The 27301-nt window shown below is 36.0% G+C and overlaps 1 protein-coding gene across 1 annotated transcript in view; it reads left to right on the forward strand.

The window, feature by feature from the left end:
* LOC110588787 (WD repeat containing planar cell polarity effector) overlaps positions 1 to 11583 on the forward strand; it is a 341481-nt gene extending 329898 nt beyond the window's left edge. The window contains exons 16-17 of the mRNA XM_021699173.1: positions 82 to 110; positions 11499 to 11583. Coding sequence (XP_021554848.1) covers positions 82 to 110; positions 11499 to 11549 — 80 coding nt within the window. The 3' untranslated portion in view covers positions 11550 to 11583. The remainder of the gene's footprint in view (positions 1 to 81; positions 111 to 11498) is intronic.
* Positions 11584 to 27301: the final 15718 nt, after the last annotated feature.

A 27301-nucleotide genomic window follows, 5' to 3' on the forward strand; every position in this document is an offset into this window, starting at 1 on the left:
TTTAAGTATTTCTCTTTCTACTAAGGCTATATTAAAAGGTTCTGTTAAGATAATTAATGTTGTGATATTTTATTTTTAAAGGAGAAATGAGAGAAGACTGCATAGAACAGGTAAAACACTTCCTCTTAATGTTTATTATTACACAATTAAACTCCAAGAGAAAAGCATAGTATATGTGATTATTGTGAACTCAGAAAAAGATGCCTACTGGTATACATTACCTGGAAAACATTTTTCTAAATAACTATTCAGCTTTTCAGTATTCCAAGGTTATATTATTTTTGAAAAATAAAATTGTACATAATGGAATATGTACAAATGAAATTACATATGTGGAATTTGCTTCATAATAATCCAGTGGGGAGAAAGAAGGAGGGATATACATGAATTTAAGTTACCATGAGTTGATAATTGATGAAGATGGGTGATGGGTAAAATAGCAGTTTACATAAACCATTTTCTCTACTCTATGTTTGAAACTATCCAAAATTAAAAGTTTATTTTTTATTTAAATTTTACTTAGTTAACATACAGTGCAATATTGGTTTCTGGAGTAGAATTCAGTGACTAATCACTTACATACAACACCTAGTGCTCACCACAACAAGTGTCCTCTTTAATACCCATCACCCATCTGGCCCATTTCCCCCCCTTTTATCAACCCTCAGTTTGTTCTCTATCGTTAAGAGTTTCTTATGGCTTGTTTCCCTCTCTCCTTTTCTTTTCCCCCCCTTTCCTCATGTTCATCTGTTTTCTGCCTTAAATTTCACATGAATAAGATCATATGGTATTTGTCTTTGTCTGACTTATTTTAGCATAATACACTTTAGCTCCATCCATATAGTTGCAAATGCCAAGATTTCACCAAAATTAAAAGTTTAAAGATAAAAGGTTTATAAAAGTGACAAGTCCATCCAATTCATTTTTACTATTTTTATGTATAATTTTTATAAGTAATGCATGTAGGGACCCTCTCCATATTCTGCCATTAACATATCTAAGTTCATTTTGAGGAAGTATCCATGCCCTATTATACCAATTTCAAAAAGGTTATGTGTCAGAGAAGATCTCATAATTTTATTAAAAATTCACAGTGGATTACTGATTCATTATGAAACTCTTCCTGGCTCACAGCCTTACAATAGGGATTGGACTGGACTGGGGCCATGGGCCATAGGCCATAGTTTTCTGATCCCTGGTTTAAAGTAATGAGTTGGTGGCCCAACAACCTCCATACACCCAATAAAAGAGAGAAAGAGGGAAATTAAAATCTAAGAACTCATGGATTTTTAGGTGCTTGATGTGTCTCAATCCCCTGTAGTCATTATCAGTTTTGATGTGCCAATTGTCTCCATGTTGGCTCCTTTGTCCTTTGATATGGACTAATTCGTCTTTGGCAGCTGCTTTACTTTTATGATACAAGATGTCCCAGACTCATATATTCCCTGCTTTAAATGTGGAACCTACTATTTCTCCATTTCTATTATTTTCTCTAGAGTTTTTAACTTCTAGACTTTTTCAGTGAATACAAATAACTTTTTTCTTTTAATAAATATGTAACTGATGTTTCCAATTTAAAATTAAGATAAAAGTTTTATTTCATTTCTTTGTGTTTTGTCTTGTAGATCTTTATATCTTAATATCTTAAAGATATTAAAATTTTTTTACTTTTAACTAAACATCACTTAACTGAAACTACTTCCACTTAGTCACCAATGACCTCCAAATTGCCAAACCAATTATTACTATTTAACTCATCAGAACTTTCTATACTAACACTACTGACTACGCTCTTCATCTTGAAACATTCAGTTTCCATTACACCACACTCAATTAGTTCTTCTACCTCGCTATTTCGTTTCTATCTCCTTCTCTGACTTTTTACTTGCCTTTAGCCTTTTCTTTTTTTTTTTAGTTTTTTTTTAATTTTATTTTATTATGTCATGTTTATCACCATACATTACATCATTAGTTTTTGATGTAGTGTTCCATGATTCATTGTTTGCATATAACACCCAGTGCTCCATGCAGACCGTGCCCTCTTTAATACCCATCACCAGGCTAACCCATCCCCCCACCCCCCTCCCCTCTAGAACAATCAGTTTGTTTCTCAGAGTCCATAGTCTCTCATGGTTCATCTCCCCCTCTGATTTCCACCCCCTTCATTTTTCTTCTTTAACAATTCTATACTATTATCCCTTGACGTTTTTATCAACTCTCAGGAATCAGTAGCAGAGAGCCATAATTGCTGTATCCAGCCCAGACTCCATCCCAAGTTTCAGACTGATATATCCTATTCCTGCAGAGCCACTGCCAGACTGTTAGTTGTCCCTTCTGTGAAGTTCCATAGCATCCTGTGCTTCTCCTACCACCATAAATGTCACTTTTTATTATACCTTCTCATTTAATTCTCTCTCCCACTATACGATAAGGTTCTTAAAGGCAATATTTGTGTCCCTTTTGCCCACCATCTTATTAGCAGCAGGTATGGAATTCTGTAGTAGTATTTGTCAAATACCGTTAAATACAAATGAATGAATAAATATCGCTTTGAGTAGATAATATCTGTTAAAAGAAAAATTTCTAGGGCACCTGGGTGGCTCAGTTGGTTAAGCGACTGCCTTCGGCTCAGGTCATGATCCTGGAGTCCCGGGATCGAGTCCCGCGTCAGGCTCCCTGCTTGGCAGGGGGTCTGCTTCTCCCTCTGCCCTCTTCCCTCTTGTGCTCTCTGTCTCTCATTCTCTCTCTCTCAAATAAATAAATAAAATCTTTAAAAAAAAAAAAAAAAAGAAAAATTTCTACAATTTACTGACCTAGTAAGCTTTTATTTAAATGATTCATGAATCAAGCAGCATCCAATCTGGCAGACAGAAAGGAAGTCCAGGGGCGCCTGGGTGGCTCAGTTGGTCAAGCATCTGCCTTCAGCTCAGGTCCTGATCTCAGGGTCCTGGGATTGAGTCCCATATTGAGCTCCCTGCTTCTCCCTCTGCCTCTCTCTGTCTCTCTGAATAAATAAATAAAATCTTAAAAAAAAAAGAAAGGAAGTCCAAAAAACTGTACAAGGCAAGAGATTCTTTTAATTTATTTCAGAGAGAGAGAGAGAGCATGAGTAGGAGGAGGGGCAGAGGGAGAGAATCTTCAAACAGACTCTCCTATGAGTGCTGAGCCTGACTCAGGGCTCAATCCCAGGACCCATGAGATCACAACCTGAGCTGAAACCCAGTCGAACATTCAACTGACTGAGCCACCTAGGTGCCCCAAGGCAAGAGATATTTACAGCGTAAAGGGAACAGGAACAAGGAAGTTATTCTGGGCATTTGCTAATTGGTTAAAGCAGGGTTACTTTCCTTATATGAAGCAAAGGGAAATTTGGGGGCAGGCTTAGGTAACTTGTGTAAGTAGGCAAGCACTAACTAGTTGACCTAGGCCTTCCTTTTCTGGGAAGGCCACACATAGAAACTTAGGTTCTGCTTTGCTGATGTGGGGTTTAGCATGAATGATTTCATCTATGGTTATTTTAACATTATCTGAAACCCAAACTCACTGTTTTACCCTCCAGACCCAAACCTGCTCCTTCTCTTATATGGTATTTGTCACTCTTGATTCCCTATAACCTACTCACAACTAATAAAACGAATCTATTCTATTAATTATTGCTCTATTGATTATTGCTCCTACATATTTCTAGAATCTAGCCCTGCTATAATTCAGGTTTTAATCATCTTCATCTGGAATACTACTTCCTAATTAATATCCTCATCTTTAGTCTATCCCCATCACTGCTACCACTACCTCAAATCTCGCCTCCACAAAGCTGTGAGAGTGATCTACCTATCATTCCCCTGCCCAAAATGCCATAGGATAAAGTCTAAGCTTTTCATTATGGTATATAAAACTCTCCATTACCTAATAATGCCTTTCTCTCCAATTTCATCTCCTGCTACTCACCACCTAAGAGTGTCTGAGTCATTTCACTATCATATAATCCTAATGCCAGTTATAGCACTTTGGCATACTGTAGGTGTCAATAATTGTTGACTGTACCAAACTAGACCTATGTAGACTTAAGTACCTTATCATTAACACTATTTTTTCCAACTTTTTATTATGCAAAATTTCAAATATACAAAAAAGTTGTAAGAATTGTACAGTAAACATCCACATAACCATTACCTAGATTTTACAATTGTTTTACAGTAATTGCTTTATCATGTATCTATCAACAAATCCTTCTATCAATCCATTTTATATTCTGATAAATTTAAAGTAGCAGACATCCATACACTTCACCCCTTTAAACCACTTTAGCATGCATAGCATTAACTACAGTTTAATATTTGTTTACAATATTCCCCTCCCTCCCAAATATACGTACAATGAAACACACAGATCTTAAGTGTTCCATTATATTAGTGTGTCTGTGTCTTATACCTAACAATATGGGGTGCCTGGGTGACTCGGTCGGTTAAACAGCCAACTCGATTTTGGCTCAAGTCATCTCAGGGTGGTGAGATCAAGCCCCGCATCAGGCTCTGTGCTCAGCAGGGAGTCTGCTTGAGTTTCTCTCCCTCTCCTTTTGCCCCTCCCCCTGCTTGTGTGCTCTAAAATAAATAAATCTTTAAAAAAAAATAACATATATTGCACCCATATTATTATAAATTATTTATCTATCTATCTCCATCAATCCCCAGAGAACTTTTACCCAAACACTTTTATTAAAGTTCATATTCTGCTCAGGCCTAAAGCTATTTTCTGGTTAAAGTAAGGAGTGGCACTATATTTAATCCTTGCTTATTTTAACCATAACTTAGCTTTAGGCCTCATCAGAATATGGACTTCAATTCTAAGAAAATTCTAAGAAAAATCTGCTGGGTCATATATAGAGAGATCCAGGGTGTAAAGTTTTCTGATGCTTTGAATTAGCTGGCTGTCAAAACCTTTATTACTACGGTAGCTACATTTTTCTCAAATAGTATATATTAGTGCCTATTTATAACTTCTCAAGAAAAAGTTTGTTCTTCAGATTTCCCTGTTCACACTCTCTTTTGTGAGAAACCTGAAAAAGGAATTATGTTCCACGTCTTAACTTGAAGTAACTACCATCTGAAGAACAATTATATTAGTCTTTCTGAAAACAAAAAAATGCTGACAATTTTTACCCTGCAAGAAGGCAGTTCCACAACTGCTTAACTCCTACTCATTTCTAAAGTTTAAGACCATCTTCACAGTTATCTTACTAACCTCAGATGCCCTGCAATTTAGTAGACTGTTCCTTGATATAGTACACTTTAAGATTCTTACCCACTTTCTCCAGAACCATTTTAAAAAACACCTTAGCTGAGATACAGTTAAGAGTCAACCATGGTGAAGAAAAAACAAATTAGAAAATTAATGAATGGTTAAAATGGCAAATTTTATGTAATGCATATTTCACCACAATAAAAAAAATAAAGAAATAAAACCCATAGAGATCTAGCTGGCTCCTGGGAAGACTTTGGGAAGGATTTGTACTGACAAAAGCTGATCAAAAGAATTTGAGTTCTCCATTAAACTTTAATAGACAAATTTGTAAGAGGTTAACTTGGGCTTGCATGTTGGAATACATTTCTAGGATGGAGCATACCTCTTGTTCCCTACCACTGACTTCAGTCATAGACAAATAGGTAATAAACCATATAGTCATGTACCTATATTGTCTGGCCTGTACTACTCATTGGCATACTGTCTGGAAAAAATCTTAGACTTGGAAATGCCAGAAACTCATTCTTTAAATGTGGAATTATGACAGATATACCAATCTGCTGTTTATATTGCTCTTTTGGCCCTTCTATCATCCAGGAAGGTTGATTCCAGCCAGAAGAGAGCAGTACAAACAGTACAGACAGTGCATTTGTGTGTGTCTCTATAATGTCAATATGTAAATATTGGGGAAATACACACACACACACTTACATATACATTTATATGTAATATAAACATATATACATACATACATATATTCATATACTTACACATGTATATTTATATGTAATATATACATATATTTACATATAATATACATACATATGTATATATACATATATATTTACACATATATATCAATGTATTTACATACTGATAATTATCCACTTTAATAAAAAGCATCTTATATAACTGAAGTTTAAGTATGCAATTTCTAAAAGTGTGATAAAAGCAATTTTGATTTTCATTGATACTATCATAAAGCTTATTAATCTACTTGATGGATAACAACATCTTCAAATATTTGTTGAGATATGATAAGTGCTAAACTATTCTCATATCTTTCCTCCAAAGAAAAATTTTTTAAAAATGTTTTTAAGTGTATCAACATATTACCTAAAGAGGAGAGTTAGATAAACTATTACGTAGAAAACAAAAGTGCCAACACAGCCCTAATACAGTGATCATTCTTCATAGATATAAATCTATTTATCTTAGTATTTATGACCTATCTACTTTCTGAAAGATTTGGGGCAGAGTTCACAAAATTATTTATATAATTACATAAAGCAAAATACCTGAAATACCTATAATACCATTACACAAAGCAAAAATCAATTAAAACTTGCAAAGTAAGAGATGTTGTTGAATATGTGGGCTGTTATATATAAATTAAAACAGAGTTTAACTCAGAATTTGGGGAGGCTAAGGCAAAAAAGGGAAATAGGTTTACTTTGGGAGATACCATGGTATAATAGAAAGAATGCAAAACAAACCGAGGGTCACTGGAGGGGATGTGGGTGGGGGGATGGGGTAACTGGGTGATGGGCATTAAGAAGGGTACTTGATGTAATGAGCACTGAGTGTTATATGCAACTGATGAATCACTAAATTCTACCCCTGAAACAAATTCTATACTATGTGTTAACTAAACTGAATTTTTAAGAAATTAAAAAAAAAAAAAAGAATGCAGGATTAATAGGGAAACTATCTCAGTTCCAGTTTTGTTCCACTACTTCCTCAGAGCTGCACCTCTTTATACCTATTTTCTAAACTGTAAAGTGGGAATAGTTATATTTAATAACATCACAGGACTGCTATGTAAAATTAGGTAATGTGAAAGCATTTTATAAACTCCAAAACACCATTCATTATTATTGTCTTTACTGACTTAATAGTTTAAAGTATGCACATAGTAAATTCAACTGGATGGAAATGTTCTTCCAGCACTAGGAACACACTAAAGAATGTCTGTGTTAGAAAACTAAACATGTCTTCAAGTAGAGTTTTGAAAAAGAAATCCTATTCACATACATATTTTCATTATAAGCCTTGTATAAAAGCTGGAATTATACTGAACCACAATTCAGTGAAGGCAGTTCTGTGGAAAGGTGAGAGGACAAGCTCCAAGTACATTCCTTTCTGATGGTTTACTTAACAGAGCAAGTTGGAAAATTAGATAGCTTATCTATTAGCCTGTCTCTCATAAGTATCAGAAGCCTCAAGCCAGCCTTTGGTAACTGCTAGATTGTAGTCAATTTAAGATTTCATTTTCTAGAAAAAGCATCAAGCACCACAACTCTGGAATACTGATTAAAAAAAAAATCCCTGTATGATCCAAATATGCAAGAAGCAGAGTTAACAGTCAATAGTGAAACTTGAGTAACTGGACAACTTGACTGCACAAGAAAGCATCTTGTGGGGGCACCTGGGTGAATCAGTCGGTTAAGCCTCTGACTGGGTTTCAGCTCAGGTCATGATCTCATGGGTAGTGGGATCGAGCCCTGCATGGAGGCAGGGGGTGGTCCATGCTCAATAGGGAGTCTGCTTGAAGATTCTGTCCCTCTCCCTCCACCCCTCCCCCCCACACATGTGCACTGTCTCTCTCTAAAATAAATAAATCTTTAAAAAAAAAGAGAGAAAGAAAGAAAAGAAAGCATCTCCTGTCACACAGGGGTGGGCTACTGGCATGCCTATAAACAAGAGCTTTAAATGACAAGTATAGGCAATCATAGGAGTAAATCATAAAGTAGCCTGTGAAACACATGTTCCCTGTTACTACATAAAGAAGCTGTAGTGGAAAAAAGCACTTCACAGAGATATAACAAAATTCTAATCCCAGTTCTGCCGCTATATGAGTAACTTTGGATAAAACACTTAACCTGTATGAGCCTTGGTTTCCTCATCTGTAAAATGAAAGGACTGCAAATTAGGAGACTTTCTTCTATCTCTAAAATAGTATACTTCTAGGGGCGCCTGGGTGGCTCAGTCGGTTAAGCGTCTGCCTTCGGCTCAGGTCATGATCCCAGGGTCCTGGGATCGAGCCCCGCATCGGGCTCCCTGTTCGGCGGGAAGCCTGCTTCTCCTTCTCCCTCTCCCACTCCCCCTGCTTGTGTTCCCTCTCTCGCTGTGTCTCTCTCTGTCAAATAAATCAATAAAATCTTAAAAAAAAAAAATAGTATACTTCTAGGATTTAATTACTGTTGAACCAAATCAGAAATGTTGAATGAGACCATGAGGGGAAACAATATAAAATAATGAGATGATCGCTTAGTATTAAAAAAAAAAAAAAAAAAAAGATCTGTATTAAGTGAGGAACAGGTCAAAATCCAATTTGTGGCAAAGCAAAGCTTAACTTGTCTACAGAACAAGTTGTCTACAGAATTTGACTTATGGAAGTCTATGTACATTTAAAAGAGAGTGACCTGCTATCACCCAACATTACATAACAGCAAGAGGGTGTGGCTTAGAAAAATGTGCATTTATTTATTTCAACTATATGTTGAAATCAAATGAGGGTCTGGGGAAAACCCTTTTGTTGCAGTAAATTATTACAGGAATTAACATGTAACTATTCAGTCAAGGGTGAGCACAATTTCAGCACATAGTAAGATGAAGATCATCCTCCACCGAAACTTCTATTACCTTCTATTACTTCCTATTACCAAACAAAATCACCTCCTCCCAAGCCAGGAAAGAAACAAAGCAAAACTAACAATTCTACAGTGTTTACCCAGAGGCCTAAAATTTCATAAGCTTTGCTCCAATAATTCTATTCTGCAACTCCATACCAAGGAAATAATCCTGAACACAGAAAAAAAACCCATGCCTAATAAGGTCTATCACAAAAAAAAACACCAAAAAAACCCAAAAAACGGAATGTCTATCACTGAGTTATTTAAAAAAAAAAAGAGGAAATTAGGAATATAAATTTAACCAAAAAAATAAGGAATGGTTAAATAAAGCTATAGTATTTAATGGAATAAAATTTAGCCATTAAAAACAGACTGCTGGAGCATTAAAAAAAAGTGTTCAAAGTGAGGCAAAACCCTCTAAAATATATAGAATTGTATATATAATATGATTTAAACTATATTTTAAAAAATAAAACATGTGGGGGGAAAAAGACTGAAGCAGACACATGGTAAACCACAGTTTTATATGACTGGTGAGAATATGGGTAAATTTTTATACTTTTCTGTGTTCCAAATTCTATTTAATGAATATACTTTATTTTAAATAATAAATGAGTATATAAAACAATTATTTCATTAATCATCAAAATATTCTTCTAAGTTAAATAAGGTACAAGTCAATGTTATTTAGCATGGAACACATTATCATGGAAATCCTGGAAATGCCCTGAAATCAGTCTTTTAAAAATAGGCTGAATTTTTAAGGAAACTCTTCAAAGATTTTTTTTTTTTTTTAAGTCCTGGGAGATTTTTGAGAAGTTAATTCTGAGATTCCTACTTTTTTATTTTTTTATTTTTTTAAGATTTTATTTATTTTTGACAGAGAGAGAGAGCACAAGCAGGGGAAGCAGCAGGCAGAGGGAGAGGGAGAAGCAGGCTTCCCGCTGAGCAGGGAGCCCGATGCGGGGCTCGATTCCAGGACGCTGGGATCATGATCTGAGCTGAAGGCAGACGCTTAACAGTCTGAGCCACCCAGGCACCCCAAGATTCCTACTTTTTAAAATGTAATTCTTAACATAAGACACTATGTATACATCAAGAATATGGCTGAACCAGATTCTTCGAGTATGCAAAATCTGGCCTTCCAGCAACAATTATAACCAGATATTAGAAAAATAAAATAATTTACCTAGGATCTCTGCCAGTTAGTTAACAAGACCGAAAGCTGGGGCACCTGGGTGGCTCAGTTGGTTAAGCGACTGCCTTCGGCTCAGGTCATGATCCTGGAGTCCCGGGATCGAGTCCCGCATCGGGCTCCCTGCTCGGCAGGGAGTCTGCTTCTCCCTCTGACCCTCCCCCCTCTCCTGCTCTCTCTCTCTCATTCTCTCTCTCAAATAATAAAATCTTTAAAAAAAAAAAAAAACAAGACCGAAAGCTAAATCCAGGTTTCTTGATGACCATTCTACTGATGTACAGGATAGATTTTTGATACAGTGGTTTATAAGCCAAGAATTAGAACTTACGTTTTTTAAAATGCTGGTGTATTCAATGTTTTTTGTTTTAAAATTCAAAGCTACCTAAAACCCCTGAACTTGCCAGCACACACACACATGCCTCAGGCAATATTAAATTACTCATTCTTCTTGTTACCTGTTTTTCCAGGTTGGGTGGTTTTTTTTTTTAATTTTGTGTACATCAGGATCCACAGACACATGCATACATACATGTTTCCCTTACTTGCCAACCCCATACCTGTTTTCTTCTAGAAATAACAAATTTCTGAAAGGCTTCTCTTACTAAAAAGAACTTTCAAATATAATTGAGGAATAACTTTAAATTTTTTACATAAGAGAAATGTCTCCAATATGACATGTTAGTTTAAGTACTAACCACCATCCCTAATCTCTTTACTTTTCCCCTTTACCTTTCAACTCTAAGTAGGTTATCTCCAAACTTTCAAAAATGTCCCCACTGTACTGTTTTCCAAATAATATCATTCACCTTTGGTGCTATGTTTAAACATACTCCAATTTCAGAATCCTATCATAAAATTCTTTGTTTATCTATACTTAATGAGGTTGGGGGAAGGGGTGAAAGTAAGTTTAAAAATGGGAAATGGATGAAGTCCTTGCATCTCTTTGCACCTTCATAAAATTTTATGAAGGGCTTAGAAAACCATGATCTTTTCTATGAAACATTACCTTAAGAGCCACTATCAAATACTCAGTAAAACACCAAAATGAAGAAATACATGGTATATCGGACTTTTGAGAACAGACAGTATTGTAAAATCAAATAGGTAATAGGAAGAATCACAAATGAGGACCCACAGTTTGCAACTTTTCACTGCAGGAGCCTTCACATGCTTCCAAATCTCAACTAATATCCTGTCCTTCCTTCTTTGCCTTTTATGCTTCATATTTTTCTTCACTGACTTTTATTAACACTGTATCAATATTTTAACAGTAAGAAAAATACACAGTTCTCTTATGTACATATATTTAGTGCATTTTATTTTTTCAATGTTTTCTGATATTTAAATTAAAATATTAAAGATATAAATATTAAGTCAATTGTTGTTTAAACATGATTTTAATTGTTTTTATTTGATTTTACTTTCAGGAAATCGGAGATGGTGGTTCTCTCAGAATGGTTCACTTTGGCTTGGTGTAAACAATAAAAAAACTTCCTTTTTACTTAAAAAAAATTTTTTTTATTTTTCACATCTAAATTTTTCGTGGCCTGGTACAGATTAGAATCTCCCTGTACAGATTAAAAAGAGGAAAAACAGTATGAATTAGTTAAGAGTTTTAAATTCAGAATATTCTCAAAATAAACTTTTATTAGTTTCAAAAACATGTACCATAACAGCAGTGATCCTAAGTAAAGTCCTTAATTTATTTTCAATAATGTAAAATTTTCAAAGTTTCTTAAATTGTACATTATTAGGTGCTTAAAAAGTAAAATATTTAAACTTGGTTCTCCCGGGGTGCCTGGGTGGCTCAGTCGTTAAGCGCCTGCCTTCGGCTCAGGTCATGATCGAGCCCCGCATCTGGGCTCCCTGCTCTGCAGGAAGCCTGCTTCTCCCTCTCCCACTCCCCCTGCTTCTGTTCCCTCCCTCGCTGTGTCTCTCTCTGTCAAATAAATAAATTAAAAATCTTTAAAAAAAAAACCCAAAAAACAAAAAACTTGGTTCTCCCAAGTATTTTAAACATTTCTTGTGATCTTGTTTACATTATTAATTTGCATTATGAATAAGAAATTTATTATGCAAAAATTTCCACCCAGACCCATAGTTGGGAGACAATTTTCTATGGGTCTCTTGAATTATTGCTGTGAGGCAAAGAATATCCCTTGGAGCCAGACACCATCTCTGCAGCACAGGTCAGGCATGCTTACTGCCCAGTTGAAAAGTTTTATTTTCTTATTTGGTAAAGATTTTATTGCTAAGTAATTATGCCAAACATGGGGCTCGCACTTACAACCCCAAGATCAAGAGCTGCATGCTCCACTGACCAAGCCAACCAGGTTCCCCACCCATTTGAAAAGATTTAAAGTTCCTTAAGCTCAGAGTTCCTATCCTTTACATAGCCCACTGAGTGTGCAGGTATCATCTGACCCTCTTTACATTACCCTATGGGAATGGGCTTTGGAATCAATGCCCCCACCAAAAGTTGACACTCCAGCTACTATTACTATGAGTAATAAACTGTCTTTTGTTTCTGACTCTGGAGTCTCATGTCTTCTACCAGCATGAAACTGTTGCTTGGTAACTTCTTAGCTTACAAGTAGGGTAAAAATCTCAAACCCTTCATAGTTCTTGACACCCATTCATTAGCAGATAGCATATATTTTACAACAGTAAATGTTTAGAATAATCAACATCTTTTTCAAATGTTGTACATGAGGTAAATTATATATTTAAATGTTACAGTTAAAAGTTAATTAAATTGAAGGCTTTTATACTTCAGATTTTTCTCCCTGCTTCCTATTCATCTGTACTTCTACCAGACGGTATGACGAAGAAAGGAAGTAAAACTCAAATTAGATTTTTCAGTTTGCTACTGCTCTGGAAAAGATTTAGTAATACATGGTATGTGAGCCATACTAAAAAGAGATGTATTTACCAGCAAATTTTCATTTTACTATTCCCATCCTTCTTTATCACAATAATCAAAAGTTAACTAATGTTTTTAAAGAAAAAATTGTATTGAGAAAGTATAGTTCTGTCAAGATTGCACACATTTTCTCCAAATTTTCTAATAAATAGTCATTAACTAAAAATACAAACCACATTTCCTGATCTACCATATCCTTTTATTCATTTCACCACAATCTTCCACAACGATGTGAGAGACTGGTAGAAAAGTTCAGTTTTATTTCTAGGTCCTATGTAAGTAGACATAGTCTATGCTAAATAGATATAGTCAATGCAAAAAAGTAAAAATTTAAATGAGACATTAAGATAAAATATACATATAAATAAAACTATTTTGTCCTATATAATCATAATGATGATAAGTCTGCCAGTTACCTAAATGAAAACTAAACAAAACAATTTTAATTCTTAAATAAATTGCCCATTTTCCCCCCTTCACGTGCCTCTGGAAAAATTAACTCAAATACATAGAAAACCAAGTCTAGACAGTAATAAGAATATATTATACAAGAGATCCTTGACAATATCCACCTATAAATGTCGTGTTTTCCCAACACTGTGAACCTGGGGATGTTTACTAATTAATTATTCCAAGAAATTAATATTCCTGCTCTGCTACCACCACAGCTCTAAAGTGAGAATAGTGGCATAGACAAGAACAGCTAGGAAGCACGTGCACTGAGAGGCTCACTTTCTCATTCAGGAATGGATCTATGAGCTTGTCTGACTATTCTTCAAAATGCTCAGATCTCAAATAATTTCCACAATAATTCATATTAGCTATGACATTGTGTCTTTTACCAGAATAAACTGTTTGCAATACCTATCTCTTAATGGTTTTGGTTCATTAAAAAGCCAAATAACCCAAACTAATATTACATTTTTTTCTTACTATCTATACAATAATAAAAATAAGAATTATCAAATTTGCAAGTAATATTATATTCTAAAACTTCATTAGTTATATTTTTTAAAATATATAAAAACAGGGGCACCTGGGTGGCTCAGTCATTAAGCATCTGCCTTCGGCTTGGGTCATGATCCCAGGGTCCTGGGATCGAGCCCCACATCGGGCTCCCTCCTCTGCGGGAAGCCTGCTTCTCCCTCTCCCACTCCCCCTGCTTGTGTTCCCTCTCTCACTGTCTCGCTCTCTCTGTCAAATAAATAAAATATTTAAAAAAAAAAAAAGACACAGCAATGAAATAGAATGGTAAGCCCAGAAATAAACCCTCACAGATGTAATCAAATGATTCTGATTTTCAACAAGAGTACTATGACCATTCAATTGGGAAAGAACAATCTTTTCAACAAATGGTGCTGGGAAAACTGGATATCCACATGCCAACGAATGAGGTTGAACCTTATCTTGCACCAGACAAAAAAATTAACTCAAAATGGATCAAAGATCTAAACGTTAAGGCCTAATTTATATAATAATACTCTTACAAGGAAATATGGGGGAAAAGTTCATTACACTGGATTTGGCAGTGATTTCTTGGATATGACACCAAAAGTACAGACAACAAAAGTAAAAATAGATTAAATTGAACATCAATATTTAAAACTCTGTTACTCAAAAGATACTATCAACAGAGTAAAAAAGTAACCTACAGGATGGGAGAAATATTTACAAATCATGTATCTGGTAAGAACTCCTAAAACAACAACAAAAAAACAAAGAGCCCTATTAAAAATGGGCAAAGACCTTGAATAGACATTTCTCCAAATGTAATATATAAATGGCCAATAATCACATGAAAAGGTATTCAACATCATTAACTATTAGGGAAATGCAAATCAAAACTAGAATGAGATACTACTTCACCACATTAGAATGGCTATTATTTAAAAAAAAAAAAAAGTCACCAAGGATGTAGAAAACTGGAACCCCTGTGAACTCTTGATTGTAATATAAAATGCTATAGCTGGTATGGAAAACATACAGTGGTTCCTCAAAAAATTAAAAATAAAATTGCCATCCAACAATTTCACTTCTGGTATATACCCAAAAGAATATAAAGTAGGGATTCAAATATTTGTACACCCATGTTCACAGAAGCATTATTCACAATAGCCAAAAGATGGAAACAACCAAGGTATCCAACCAAGTATGAATAAATTAACAAAATGTGGTATATACACACAATAGCATGTTCAGTCTTAAAAAGAAAGGTAATGCTGACAAATGCCACAGCATGGATGAACCTTGAAGACATTATGCTATGTGAATAAGCAAGTGACAGACAAATGCTGTGTGATTCCACTTATAGGAGGTATCTGGAGTAGTCGGATTCACAGAAGCAGAGAGGAGAATGTGGTTAGCAGGTGCTGGGAGGTGGGAGAATCAAGAATTGTTTAACAGGTATGGGGTTTCAGTTTTGAGAGACAAAAAAGTTCTGGAGACTGGCTACACAACAATGTGAATATACTTAACACTACTGAACTGTACACTTAAATCTGATTAAGATGATGAATTTTATGTTTATGTGTATTTTATCACAATTTTTAAAATATGCATATAACGGGGTACCTGAGGTGGCTTAGTCAGTTAAGTGTCCGACTCTTGATCTCAGGGTTGTGAGCTCAGCATGGATAACATACAGGTTTACCTTATTATTTGACCTTGAAGGCTCTGAAAGAAGTACACTGAGATTGGTTATCTTCTTAAAATAACTCCAAAAAAAAGCTAAATTTCAGAAGTACCAAGATTTTTCTAAATTTTAATAACCTAGAAGTATAATCCTAATTAAATAACACCAATTTGCTTTTTAAAAAAGTCATGGGGATTAAAACACAATTCTTAAAAAACTCACATTGTGGAGAATTTGGGAAGATGGTGAAGTAGGAGAATCCTGAACTCACCTCCTTCCATGATCACATCCAAGGCTGCAACTACATATAGTGTAACTCAATCTGAAAATGACCTAAAGACTAACAGACTAGCTCTTCCACAGCTAAAAATGTAAAGAAAAAGCCACATCAAGAAGGGTAGAAGGGGGGGCGGGAAAGAAGGGTAGAAGGGCCAGAGATGTGGCTAGGAAGCAAAACCCTGGTGCAGTGACCCACAAGCAAGTGGGATATCAAAAGTGTAGAGGTCCTCCCTGAAGAGCAAGGGGACCAAGCCCCACATTAGGTATATTCTCCACCTGGTGATCTGTGCTGCGAGGACAGGCCCCCATGTCTGGCTTTGAAAATCAGCAGGGCTTAACTCCAGAAGAACTGGAGGGCTATAGAACTGAGATTCTATTCTTAAAGAAACCAGCACATTATAGCATTCACTCCAACACCCAGAAGAGGGGCAAGTGTTCAAAAAGCACATGGGCCCTACATGAAGAAAATTTTTGACTAACTTTAGGACATGTGCTAGAGGGCCAGGGATCAGTAGGAACTTTCCTGGGAATGGAATTGCTGATGAGCACCATTATTCTTGATGCCCTTCAGCCTCACTAGCCCAACATTGGTGGAAGACAGCACTGACGATCTCTATCTAACTTGCTAGCAGGGCTTACCCAGCCCCAACATTCCCCCCAAAGACCCACCCCCACCCTACCTGCCCACCTCAACAGGCACAGCTCCAAAGTGTCTTCTGCCCCAGTAAGGGGGTCCAGCACCACCCGCCAGCAAGTCCACAATAGTTATAGCAGAACCTGTCAGCCAGCTCTGCCAGAGGCTAATCCCACCAACCAGCACCCCCTCAGCAGCATCAGCCAGGCCTTTCCACCATCTGTGCCAGGGAATAGCCCTGCTCACCAGTATGCTGGAAGTAGTCACACCCAGTCATTGCAGTCAGCCAATCTAACCCAGACCCACCATCAGAATGCCCATAAAACTTGTGGCTCAGTCATTAACAGGAGGATGCATGCAGCTCACACAGGAGACATTCCTGAAGCACCTGGTTCTGGTGACCAGTGGATTGCACTACTGCCCCCCCCACACACACACCATTGACACCCTGTATACAAAGCCACTATTTTCAAGGCCAGGAGACATAGCTGACCTAGCAAATACATAGAAACAAACACAGAGAGTCAGACAAAATTAAAAGAAGAACAGTCTAAACAATAGAACAGGACAAACCCCAGAAAAAGAACTGAACAAAATGTAGATAGGCAATCTACTGATAAAGAGTTCAAAGTACTGTTTGCAAAGATGCTGTTTGCTTTTACTAGTGAGATATTTTTCCTTTCATAATGTTCTTACTTTTAGTTATGGCCTTTCCTCCAGATTTGAGAGAAGAGTGGATGAATTCAGTGAGAGTATCAACAAAGATATAAAATATTTTAAAAAAATAAGAGCTAAAGAATACAGTAACTGAAATGAAAAACATACTAGAGGGAGTTGAAAGCAGATAGAGGATGCATAAGAACAGATTAACGATCTGGAAGACAGAGTAGTGAAAACCATCAAAGATGAACAGCAAAAAGAGGAAAGAATTTCAAAAATTAAGATAGGTCAAGCAGGGGTGCCTGGGTGGCTCAGTGGTTAAGCGTCTGCCTTCGGCTCAGGTCATGATCCCAGGGTCCTGGGATCGAGCCCCACATCGGGCTCCCTGCTCTGCGGGAAGCCTGCTTCTCCCTCTCCCACTCCCCCTGCTTGTGTTCCCTCTCTTGCTGTGTCTCTCTGTCAAATAAATATGTAAAATCTTAAAAAAAAAAAAAAATAGGTCAAGCAACCTCTGGGATGACATCAAGAATACTAACATTCACATTATAGGAGTCCCAGGAGGAGAAGAAAGAGGAAAAGAGGTAGAAAAGTTATTTGAAAAAGTAATAGATGAAAACTTCCCTAACCTGGAGAAGGAAACAAACATCTAGATCCAGGAAACACAGAGACCTAAACAAGATGAACCAAGAAGGTCCACACTAAAACACATAATAATTATAATGGCAAAAATTAAGAAAAAGAGAGAATCTGAAAGCCGTGAGGGAAAAGCAATTAGTTACATACAAGGGATACCTCATAAGGCTATCAGCTGATTTCTCAGCAGAAACTTTTCAGGCCAGAGAAGAGTGGCATGATATATTCAAAGTGCTGAAAGGAAAAAAACCTACAACCAAGAATACTTCACCTGGCAAGTTTATTATTCAGAATTGAAGGAGCAACATAGCATTTCCCAGACAAACAAAAGTTAAAGAAGTTCATCACCACTAAACTGTACAAGAAATGTTAAAGAGCCTTCTTTAAGCAGAAAAGGAAAGGCCATAACTAAAAGTAAGAACATTATGAAAGGAAAAATATCTCACTAGTAAAAGCAAACATATAACATAGCAGTCAATCACTTATAATGCTAGTACAAAGTTTAAAAGACAAAGGTAGGGGGACACCTAGGTAGGCCACATCGGGCTCCCTGATCACTGGGGTGTCTGCTTCTCTCTCTGCCTGCTGCTCCCCCTGCTTATACTCTCTTTCCTTCTCTCTCGGACAAATAAAATCTTTAAAGAAAAATTCTCAAAAGACTAAAAAAAAATTTTTTTAAAGACAAAGGCAGTAAAATCAATTATGTCTACAAAAATTAGTTGAGACATGCAGAATAAAAAAATATACATATGACATCAGACACCTAAAACGTGGAAGGGGGAGTAAAAATATAGTGCTTTTAGGATGTGTTCAAACATAGGTACCCATCAACTTAAAAAAAAAAAATGGACTACTATAAACATAGAGGAGGTTATATTCTATGAGCATCACAGTAACCATGACCAAAAACCTGTAGCAGATACACAAGAAAATATAAAGAAAGCCAAGTATAACATTAAAGCCATCAAACCACAAGGAAAGAGAGCAAGAGAAGAATGAACAGAGAACTAAAAAAAACAACGAGAATACATTTAATAAAATGGCAATAAGTTCATAACTAACAGTAATTGTTTTAAATGTAAACAGACTAAGGGCTCCAATCCAAAGACATAAAGAGACTGAATGGATTAATAAAAATTTTAAAAAGACCAATCTATATGCTGTCTACAAGAGACTCACTGTATTTATTTATTTATTTATTTATTTTAAGTAGGCTCCTTGCCCAGCATGAAGCCCAATATTGGGCTTGAACTCACCAACTCACTACCCTGAGATCAAGAGTTAGACACTTAACTGACTGAGCCACCCAGGAGCCCCAAGAGATTCACTTTAGATCAAAAGATACATACAACCTGAAAGCAAAGGGATGGAAAGAGATACACTATGCAAATGGAAAAAAACAGAATAAAGGCCTTATATGAAAAACCCACAGCCAACATTATACTCAATGGTAAAAAACTGAGCCTTTTCCCCTAAGGTCAGGAACAAGATAAGAATGTCCACTCTCATCACTTTTATTCAACATAGTACTAGAAGCCCTAGTCACAATGATTACACAACATAAAGAAATAAAAGGCATCCCCATTTGGCAAGGAAGAAGTAAAACTCTATTTACAGATGACATGAGACTATATATAGAAAACCTTAAAGACTCCATCGAAAAACTACTAGAACTGATAAATGAATTTGGTGAAGTTGCAGGATACAAAATCAACATAACAAAATTCTGTTGCATTCCTATATACTAATAATGAAGCAGCAGAAAGTGAAATTAAGAAAACAATCCCATTTACAATTACACCAAAAACAATATCTTAAAGAGGTGAAAGACCTGTTCTCTGAAAACTATAAACCACCAATGAAAGAAATTGAAGAAGACATGCAAAAAAATGGAAAGACATTTCATGCTCATGGATTGGAAGATCAAATATTGCTAAAATGGCTATACTACCCAAAACTATTTACAGATTAAATGCAATTCCTACCAAAATACCAGTAACATTTTTCACAGAACTAGAACAATCCTAAAATTTGTATAGAACCACAAAAGATCCCAAATAGCCAAAGCAATCTTGAAAAAGAAAAACCAGAGGTATCACAATTCCAGATTTCAAGTTATATTACGAAGTGGTAGCAATTAAAACAGTATGGCACTGGCATAAAAACAGATCAATGGAATAGAATAAAAAAAACCTCAGAAATGAACCCACAATTATACAGTCAATCAACAAAGGAGGAATGAATATACAATGGGAAAAAGACAGTCTCTTCAACAAATGGGTGTTGGGAAAACTAGACAGCAACATGAAAAAGAATGAAACTGAATCACTTTCTTTTACTATACACAAAAATAAACTCAAAATGGATTAAGGACCTAAATATGAGACTTGAAACCATAAATATCCTTGAAAAGAGCACAGGCAGTAGTAATCTCTCTGACATCAGCCATAGCAACATTTTTAAAGATCTGTCTCCTGAGACAAGGGAAATAAAAGAAAAAATAAACAATTTGGACCTCATTAAAATAAAAAGTTTCTGCACAGTGAAGGAAACAAACAAAATGGAAAGGTAACCTAATGAATAGGAGAAGATATCTGCAAATGACATATCCAATAAAGGATTAGTATCCAAAGTATCTAAAGAACTGATACAACTCAACACCCCAAAAACAAATAATCCAATTAAAAAATGGGCAGAAGACACAAGCAGACTTTCTCTAAAGAAGACATACAGATGACCAGCAGACACATGAAAAGATGCTCAGCATCACTCATCTTAAGGGAAATGCAAATCAAAACCGCAATGAGGTATCATCTCACACTTGTCAGAATGGCTAAAATCAAAAATAAAACACGTGTTGGCAAGGATGTGGAGGAAAATGAACCCTCATGCACTGTTGGCGGGAATGTAAACTGGTGCAGCCATTGTGGAAAACAGCATGGAGGTTCCTCAAAACGTTAAAAAAAATAGGGGCGCCTGGGTGGCTCAGTTGGTTAAGCGACTGCCTTCAGCTCAGGTCATGATCCCAGGGTCCTGGGATCGAGTCCCACATCGGGCTCCCCCTGCTCTGCGGGGAGCGTGCTTCTCCCTCTGCCTCTGCCTGCCACTCCCCCTGCTTGTGCTCTCTCTCTCTCTCTCTGTCAAATAAATAAATAAAATCTTTAAAAAAAAAAAAAAAAAAAAAAAAAACGTTAAAAAAATAGAACTACCCTATGATCCAGGAATCACACTCCTGGGTATTTATCCCCCTAATACAAAAACACTAATTCAAAGGGATACATGCACCCCTATGTTTATTACTGCAGTATTTAAAACAGCCAAACTAGGGGCACCTGGGTGGCACAGTCACTTGAGCGTCTCAGTTTTGGCTAGGGTCATGTTCTCAGGGTGGTGAGACTGAGTCCCACGTCTGGCTCTGCTCTCAGCATGGAGTCTGCTTCAGATTCTCTCTCCCTCTCCCTTTGCCCTTCCCCCTCGTGCTCTCTCTTCTAAAACAAATAAATAAATCTTTTAAAAATTTTTTATTTTATTTTTTTAAAAGATTTTATTTATTTATTTGACAGAGTGATACAAAGCAAAAGAGGGAACACAAGCAGGGGGAGTGGGAGAGGGAGAAGCAGGCTTCCCACTGAGCAGGAAGCCTGATGCAGGGCTCGATCCCAGGACCCTGGGATCATGACCTGAGCCGAAGGCAGATGCTTAACAACTGAGCCACCCAGGTGCCCCCCCCCAAAAAATTTTTTTTTATTTATTCATTTGAGACAGAGAGATAGAGAGCATGAGCAGGGGGAGGTGCAGAGGCAGAGGGAGAAGCAGGCTCTCTGCTGAGCAGGGAGCCAGATGTGGGTCTCGATCCCAGGACCCTGGAATCATGACCCGAGCTGAAGGCAGAGGCTTAACCATCTGAGCCACCCAGGCGCCCCCCAAAATTTTTATATAAAATAGCCAAACTGTGGAAGCAGCCCAAGTGTACACTGATAGAGAAATGGATAAAGAAGAGGTGATATACACAAACATACACACACAAACACACACACACACACACACACTGGAATATTACTCAGTCAAATCAAAAAGAATGAAATCTTGCCAACTGCAATGACACAGACAGAGCTAAGAAGTATAATGCTAAGTGAAATAAGTCAGTCAGAGAAAGACAAATACCATATGATCTTACGCATATGTGGAATTTAAGAAACAGAACAGATAAACATAGGGGAAAGGGGAAAAAAGAGGGAAGCAAATCATAAGAGACTCTTAATTATAGAGAAAACAAACTGAGGGTTGATGTCGGGAAGGGATGGGGGAATGGGCTAAATGGGTGATAGGTATTAAAGAGGGCACTTGTTGTAACAAGCACTGGGTGTTATATGTAAGTGATGAATCACTAAATTCTACTCCTGAAACCAATATTACTCTGTATGTTAACTAACTAGAATTTAAATAAAAACTTGAACAAAACAAATGAACAAAGAAAAAAAAAGATAAACCAATAGAGACTCTTTATAACATAATTATAAACAGATTATATAAACATATAATTATAAACAGATGGTTACCAGAGGGGAGATTGGGGGGGTTGGATAGGGGAAATAGGGGATGGGGATTAAAGAGTACACTTACCATGACAAAAAAAAAAAAACTATAAGACACCGATGAATGAACTGAATATGACACAAAGAAATGGAAAAATATTCCATGCTCATGGATTAAAAGAATAATATTGTTAAAATGTCCATAGTACCCAAAGGAATCTGCAGATTCAATGCAATCCCTATCAAAATATCAATAGTATTTTTCACAAAACTAGAGCAAATAATCCTGAAATTTGTATGGAACCACAAAAGATCCCAAATAGCAAAAACAATCTCAAGAAGGAAGAACAAAGCTGGAGGTATCATAATCCCAGATTTCAAACTATACTACAAAGCTATACAACTATACAATGGTAATCAAAACAATATGGTACTGGCACAAAAACAGAAACATAGATTAACAGAAGAGAATAAAGAGCCCAGAAATAAACCCACATTTATATGGTCAATTAATCTATGACAAAGGAAGCAAAGGCAAAAGTAGACAATGAGGAAAAGACAATCTCTTTTTATTAGTTTTTTAAGTAGCCTACATAGCAAATGTGGGACTTGAACTCACGACCAGTGGGAAAACTGGACATTTACATGCAAAAGAATGAAACTGGACCACTCTCTTATACTATATAGAAAAATAAACTCAAAATCATTAAAGACCTAAATATGAGACCCGAAACCATAAAACTCCTAGAAGAAAACAAGTGCAGTAAACTCATGGACATTTGTCTTAGCAATATTTTTGGATCTGACCCCTCAAACATGGACAACAAAAGCAAAACAAATATATTTTTTTTTAAGCAAAAACAAGGGCACCTGGGTAGCGCAGTCAGTTAAGCATCTGACTCTCGATTTCAACTCATGTCATGGTCTGAGGGTCGTGAGAGCAACTCCTCTTTCGGGCTCCATGCTGGGCATGCAACCTGCTTGGGATTCTCTCCCTCTACCCCTCCTCACTCGCTCTCTCTCTCAAAAAAAAAAAAAAAAAAGGCAAAAAATAAATAACTGGGACTACATCAAACTAAAAAGCTTTTACATAGTGAAGGAAACCAACAACAACAAAAAAAGGCAGCCTACTGAATGAGAGAAGAGATAATATCCAAAATATATAAAGAACTCAGAAAACACCACCAAAAAACCAAACAACCCAGTTTAAAAAATGGGCAGAGGTGATCTGACTTAACATTTTTCTGAAGACATACAGATGGAACAGGCATATGAAAAGATGTTCAACATTATTAATCATCAGGGAAACAAACCAAAACCACAATGAGATATCACCTCACACCAGTAGGAATGGCTACTATCAAAATGACAAGAAATAAGTATTAGCAAGGAGGTGGAGAAAAGAGAACCCTCACGCACTATTGGTGAGAATGTAAACTGGTACAGCCACTATGGAAAACAGTATGGAGGATTCCTCAAAAAAATTGAAAACAGAATTACCATATGATCTAGTAATTCTACTTCTGGGTATTTACCTGAATAAAACAAAAACACTAATTTAAAAAGATTTACCCCTACATTTACTGGGGCACTATTTATAATTGCCAAGCTACAGAAGCAACCTAAGTATCTATAGACAGATGAATAAAATAAGAAGATATCTACACAAAGGAGTATTACTCAGCCATAAAAAAGAAGGAAATCTTGCCATTTGTGTCATGGATGGACCTAGAGGGTATTATGCTAAGTGTGATAAGGCAGATGGAGAATGAGAAATAGCAAATAGTGGCATCTAAAAAATAAATGAATAAACAATAAAAAAACAGAAACAAACTCATAAATACAGAAAATAAATTGGTGATTGCTAGAGGGGAGAGTGTGGGAAGAAGAGCAAAATAGTTATAAATTAAGTCAAAGGGATGAAATGTGCAGCATAGGGAATACAGTCAATAATATTGTAATAACTTTGTGTGGTGACAGATGATGCTTTACACTTATAGTGAGCATTTCATAATGTATATTATTGTCAAATCACTATGTTATACATCTGAAACTAATGTAACATTGTATGTGAACTGTATATACTTATAATAAAATAATTTTAAAAATAAAGGGGCACCTGGCTGGCTTAACCTGTAGAGCACACAACTCTTGCTCTAAGGGTCGTGAGTTCAAGTCCCACATTTGCTATGTAGGCTACTTAAAAAACTAATAAAAATAAAAATAAACTGAAAAATAAAAAAATCCAGATTTAATTTTGCTCTGCTAAAAATCTACTTTGATATTCTACTTCCATTCTCAAAGAAAACAAGCAGTATTCCTTAATTCTCTCACAATTTTTTTTTTTAGAGAGGGAGGGGAGAGGGGCAGAGAGAGAGGGGGAGAGAGAATCTTAAGCAAGCTCCACGCCCAACACAGAGCCTGATCTCACGACCCTGAGACCATGACCTGAGCCAAAAATCAAGAGTTGGACACTTAACCAACTGAGCCACCCAGGCACCCCACTCTCACAATTATTCTAACATAAACTACACACAAATATTTTCATGAGTTATATAAGTTTCTTAAAACTTTTCTTGTAAGTAAGCTCTACACCCAATGCAGGGCTTGAACTCATGACTCCAAGATCAAGAGTCACATGCTCTACCAACTGAGCCAGACAGATGCCCTTAAAACTTTTATTTTTTATTTTTATTTTTATTGTTATTTCATTTATTTATTTTTAAGTAGGCTCCATGCCCAGCATGGAGCCCAACATGGGGCCTGAACTCACAACACTGAAATCAAGACCTGAGCTGAGATCAAGAGTTGGATGCTTAACTGACTGAGCCACCCAGATACCCCCAAACTTTTATTTTTTAAGTATTAATTTTATTTAGGGGCACCTGGGTGGCTGTCGGTTAAGCGTCTGCCTTTGGCTCAGGTCATGATCCCAGGGTGCTGGGGTCAAGTCCCGCATCTGGCTCCTTGCTCGACAGGGAGCCTGCTTCTCCCTCTGCCTGCCGCCTCCCCTGCTTGTTCTCTCTCTCTAACAAATAAAATCTTAAAAAAAAATAAAATAAAGCAATTTTATTTAAAGTCAGTATTTCTACTCTATCACTCAACTATTTACATAAAACGATAGTTACAAATCATTTTCAGACCATCTCCTGTTAGGAAAAAAGTATGCTTTATTTAAATTCCCTTTAAATATTTCTTAAATACATGTACATTAATTACAAACCACATTCCTCATACTATAACAACTATCTTTACTTTTCATGGTCATTTTAATATTCACCTATATGCATTTATAGCTTTTACCTGTTCATTCAAAAACATAAACAAGTGGACAATGTTTTTATAGATTTAACTATTTTGTTTAAAAGCAAATTTGTACTTGTATAATGAGATGAAGTTCAAAATAATATCAACTTTTATGTAAAAATTTTTAAAAATACCCTTACCAAGTGAGTTACCTCAATAAAGTGGGAAAATCCAAATAGAATATTTAATGGCACTATTTCACCACATAAAACATCAGAGGCACCTTTTCCATGAATCTCTATGGAAGTCTAAGAAAAATATGTTTATGAGATTTATTTAAATTTAGAGAATTATACAACAACTAGTAAAGAAGTGTAGAATTCATCCTACATAAAACAATTTATCCATTGAGCTTTTTTGCTGAATTGCAGCCATATTTCTGTCAGTTCAAATGATGATCTATATATGAGGGATTAATCTGACACAAGACAGTAAAGCTTAATCCTTCAGTATATCATAATCTATTTATTGTGCATGTTAAGAGGATTTCAAATTTAAAAATTATACAGGAAGTGATGCCAGAAATGTACAAATAATAAGATTTTCCTAAAATATTAGGTTTTAATGTCTATATAACATGAATAGACTTTATTTAAAAATGTCAAAAATGTCAAAAAATGTCTAAGGTAACATAAATGACTTCTTTATTTTAAAATGTCAAATAAATGTCATTTAATTTTTAAGAGGTAGAATTAAAGTCTTCATTTGATAACACTTTATATAAAAGAATTAAATACGGAAATTTATTGAAGGGGGGACTAGCTAGAAGTCAGCATGTTCTCATTTTGTGTCACTTAATGAAGTTACCACTATCAAGAGAGGAGATGTGTTCACATAATTCACAAGAAGAGTAAAAGGCACTGTCAGACTAAAAGAAGATCCTTTGCTTTACTCTGTAATTATTAACATAATATATAAAAAATAAAATTACTCATGACATATACAAGAGATGCGACTAATTTCTTCTTTGAAAACCTGTCCTGCTCATAACCCTGGAAGGGACAGATCTCTTGTACCATTTGACCCTGTCCCTTCACTCCCAACCCTACCTCCAGAACACAACTGATTGAAGCAATTTATTATTATCTCCTGGCAATCTGGAATTATAAGATGGGACACTCAATTGTGGGATGAAGAGCTAAAAGTCATGTAGACTATAGGTCTTAGGCTATCATTTTGAAATGGTCATGATAAGGCCATATGCAAGTAAATATGTGAGCAGGAAAGTTAGTTTATAATGAATAAGAAGAGAGAAACAAACATGCAGAGAAATGTCAATAAGCCAGCTGGTTCCAGAGAGCTGTTCCCTAGAGGCTGCCAGCAATTGAATGAAATGAAATGCCCTTTAAGATATCAACTCTTTCCAAGAGAGTTTTACTTGAACCTTTTTGAATGCTTTCTGCTTCATAAACATTCCTTGATTATGACAATGATTCAGAAAATATTTCATACACAGAGTTCTACAAAATAATTAAGGACTTCCAAAAACAAGACAGAATAATGAAGCAAACTCAAATTTCCTTTAAAGTATCTGAGTACTACTGCTTTTGCATATATGAGAAGCATGAGAGAAATGACACCATTAAATAGATATTGCCCCTTATCCCTCAAAAATCTGCAGTAAAGGG

The sequence above is a fragment of the Neomonachus schauinslandi genome, chromosome 10 (genome assembly GCF_002201575.2).
Source record: "Neomonachus schauinslandi chromosome 10, ASM220157v2, whole genome shotgun sequence".
Taxonomy (NCBI): domain Eukaryota; kingdom Metazoa; phylum Chordata; class Mammalia; order Carnivora; family Phocidae; genus Neomonachus; species Neomonachus schauinslandi.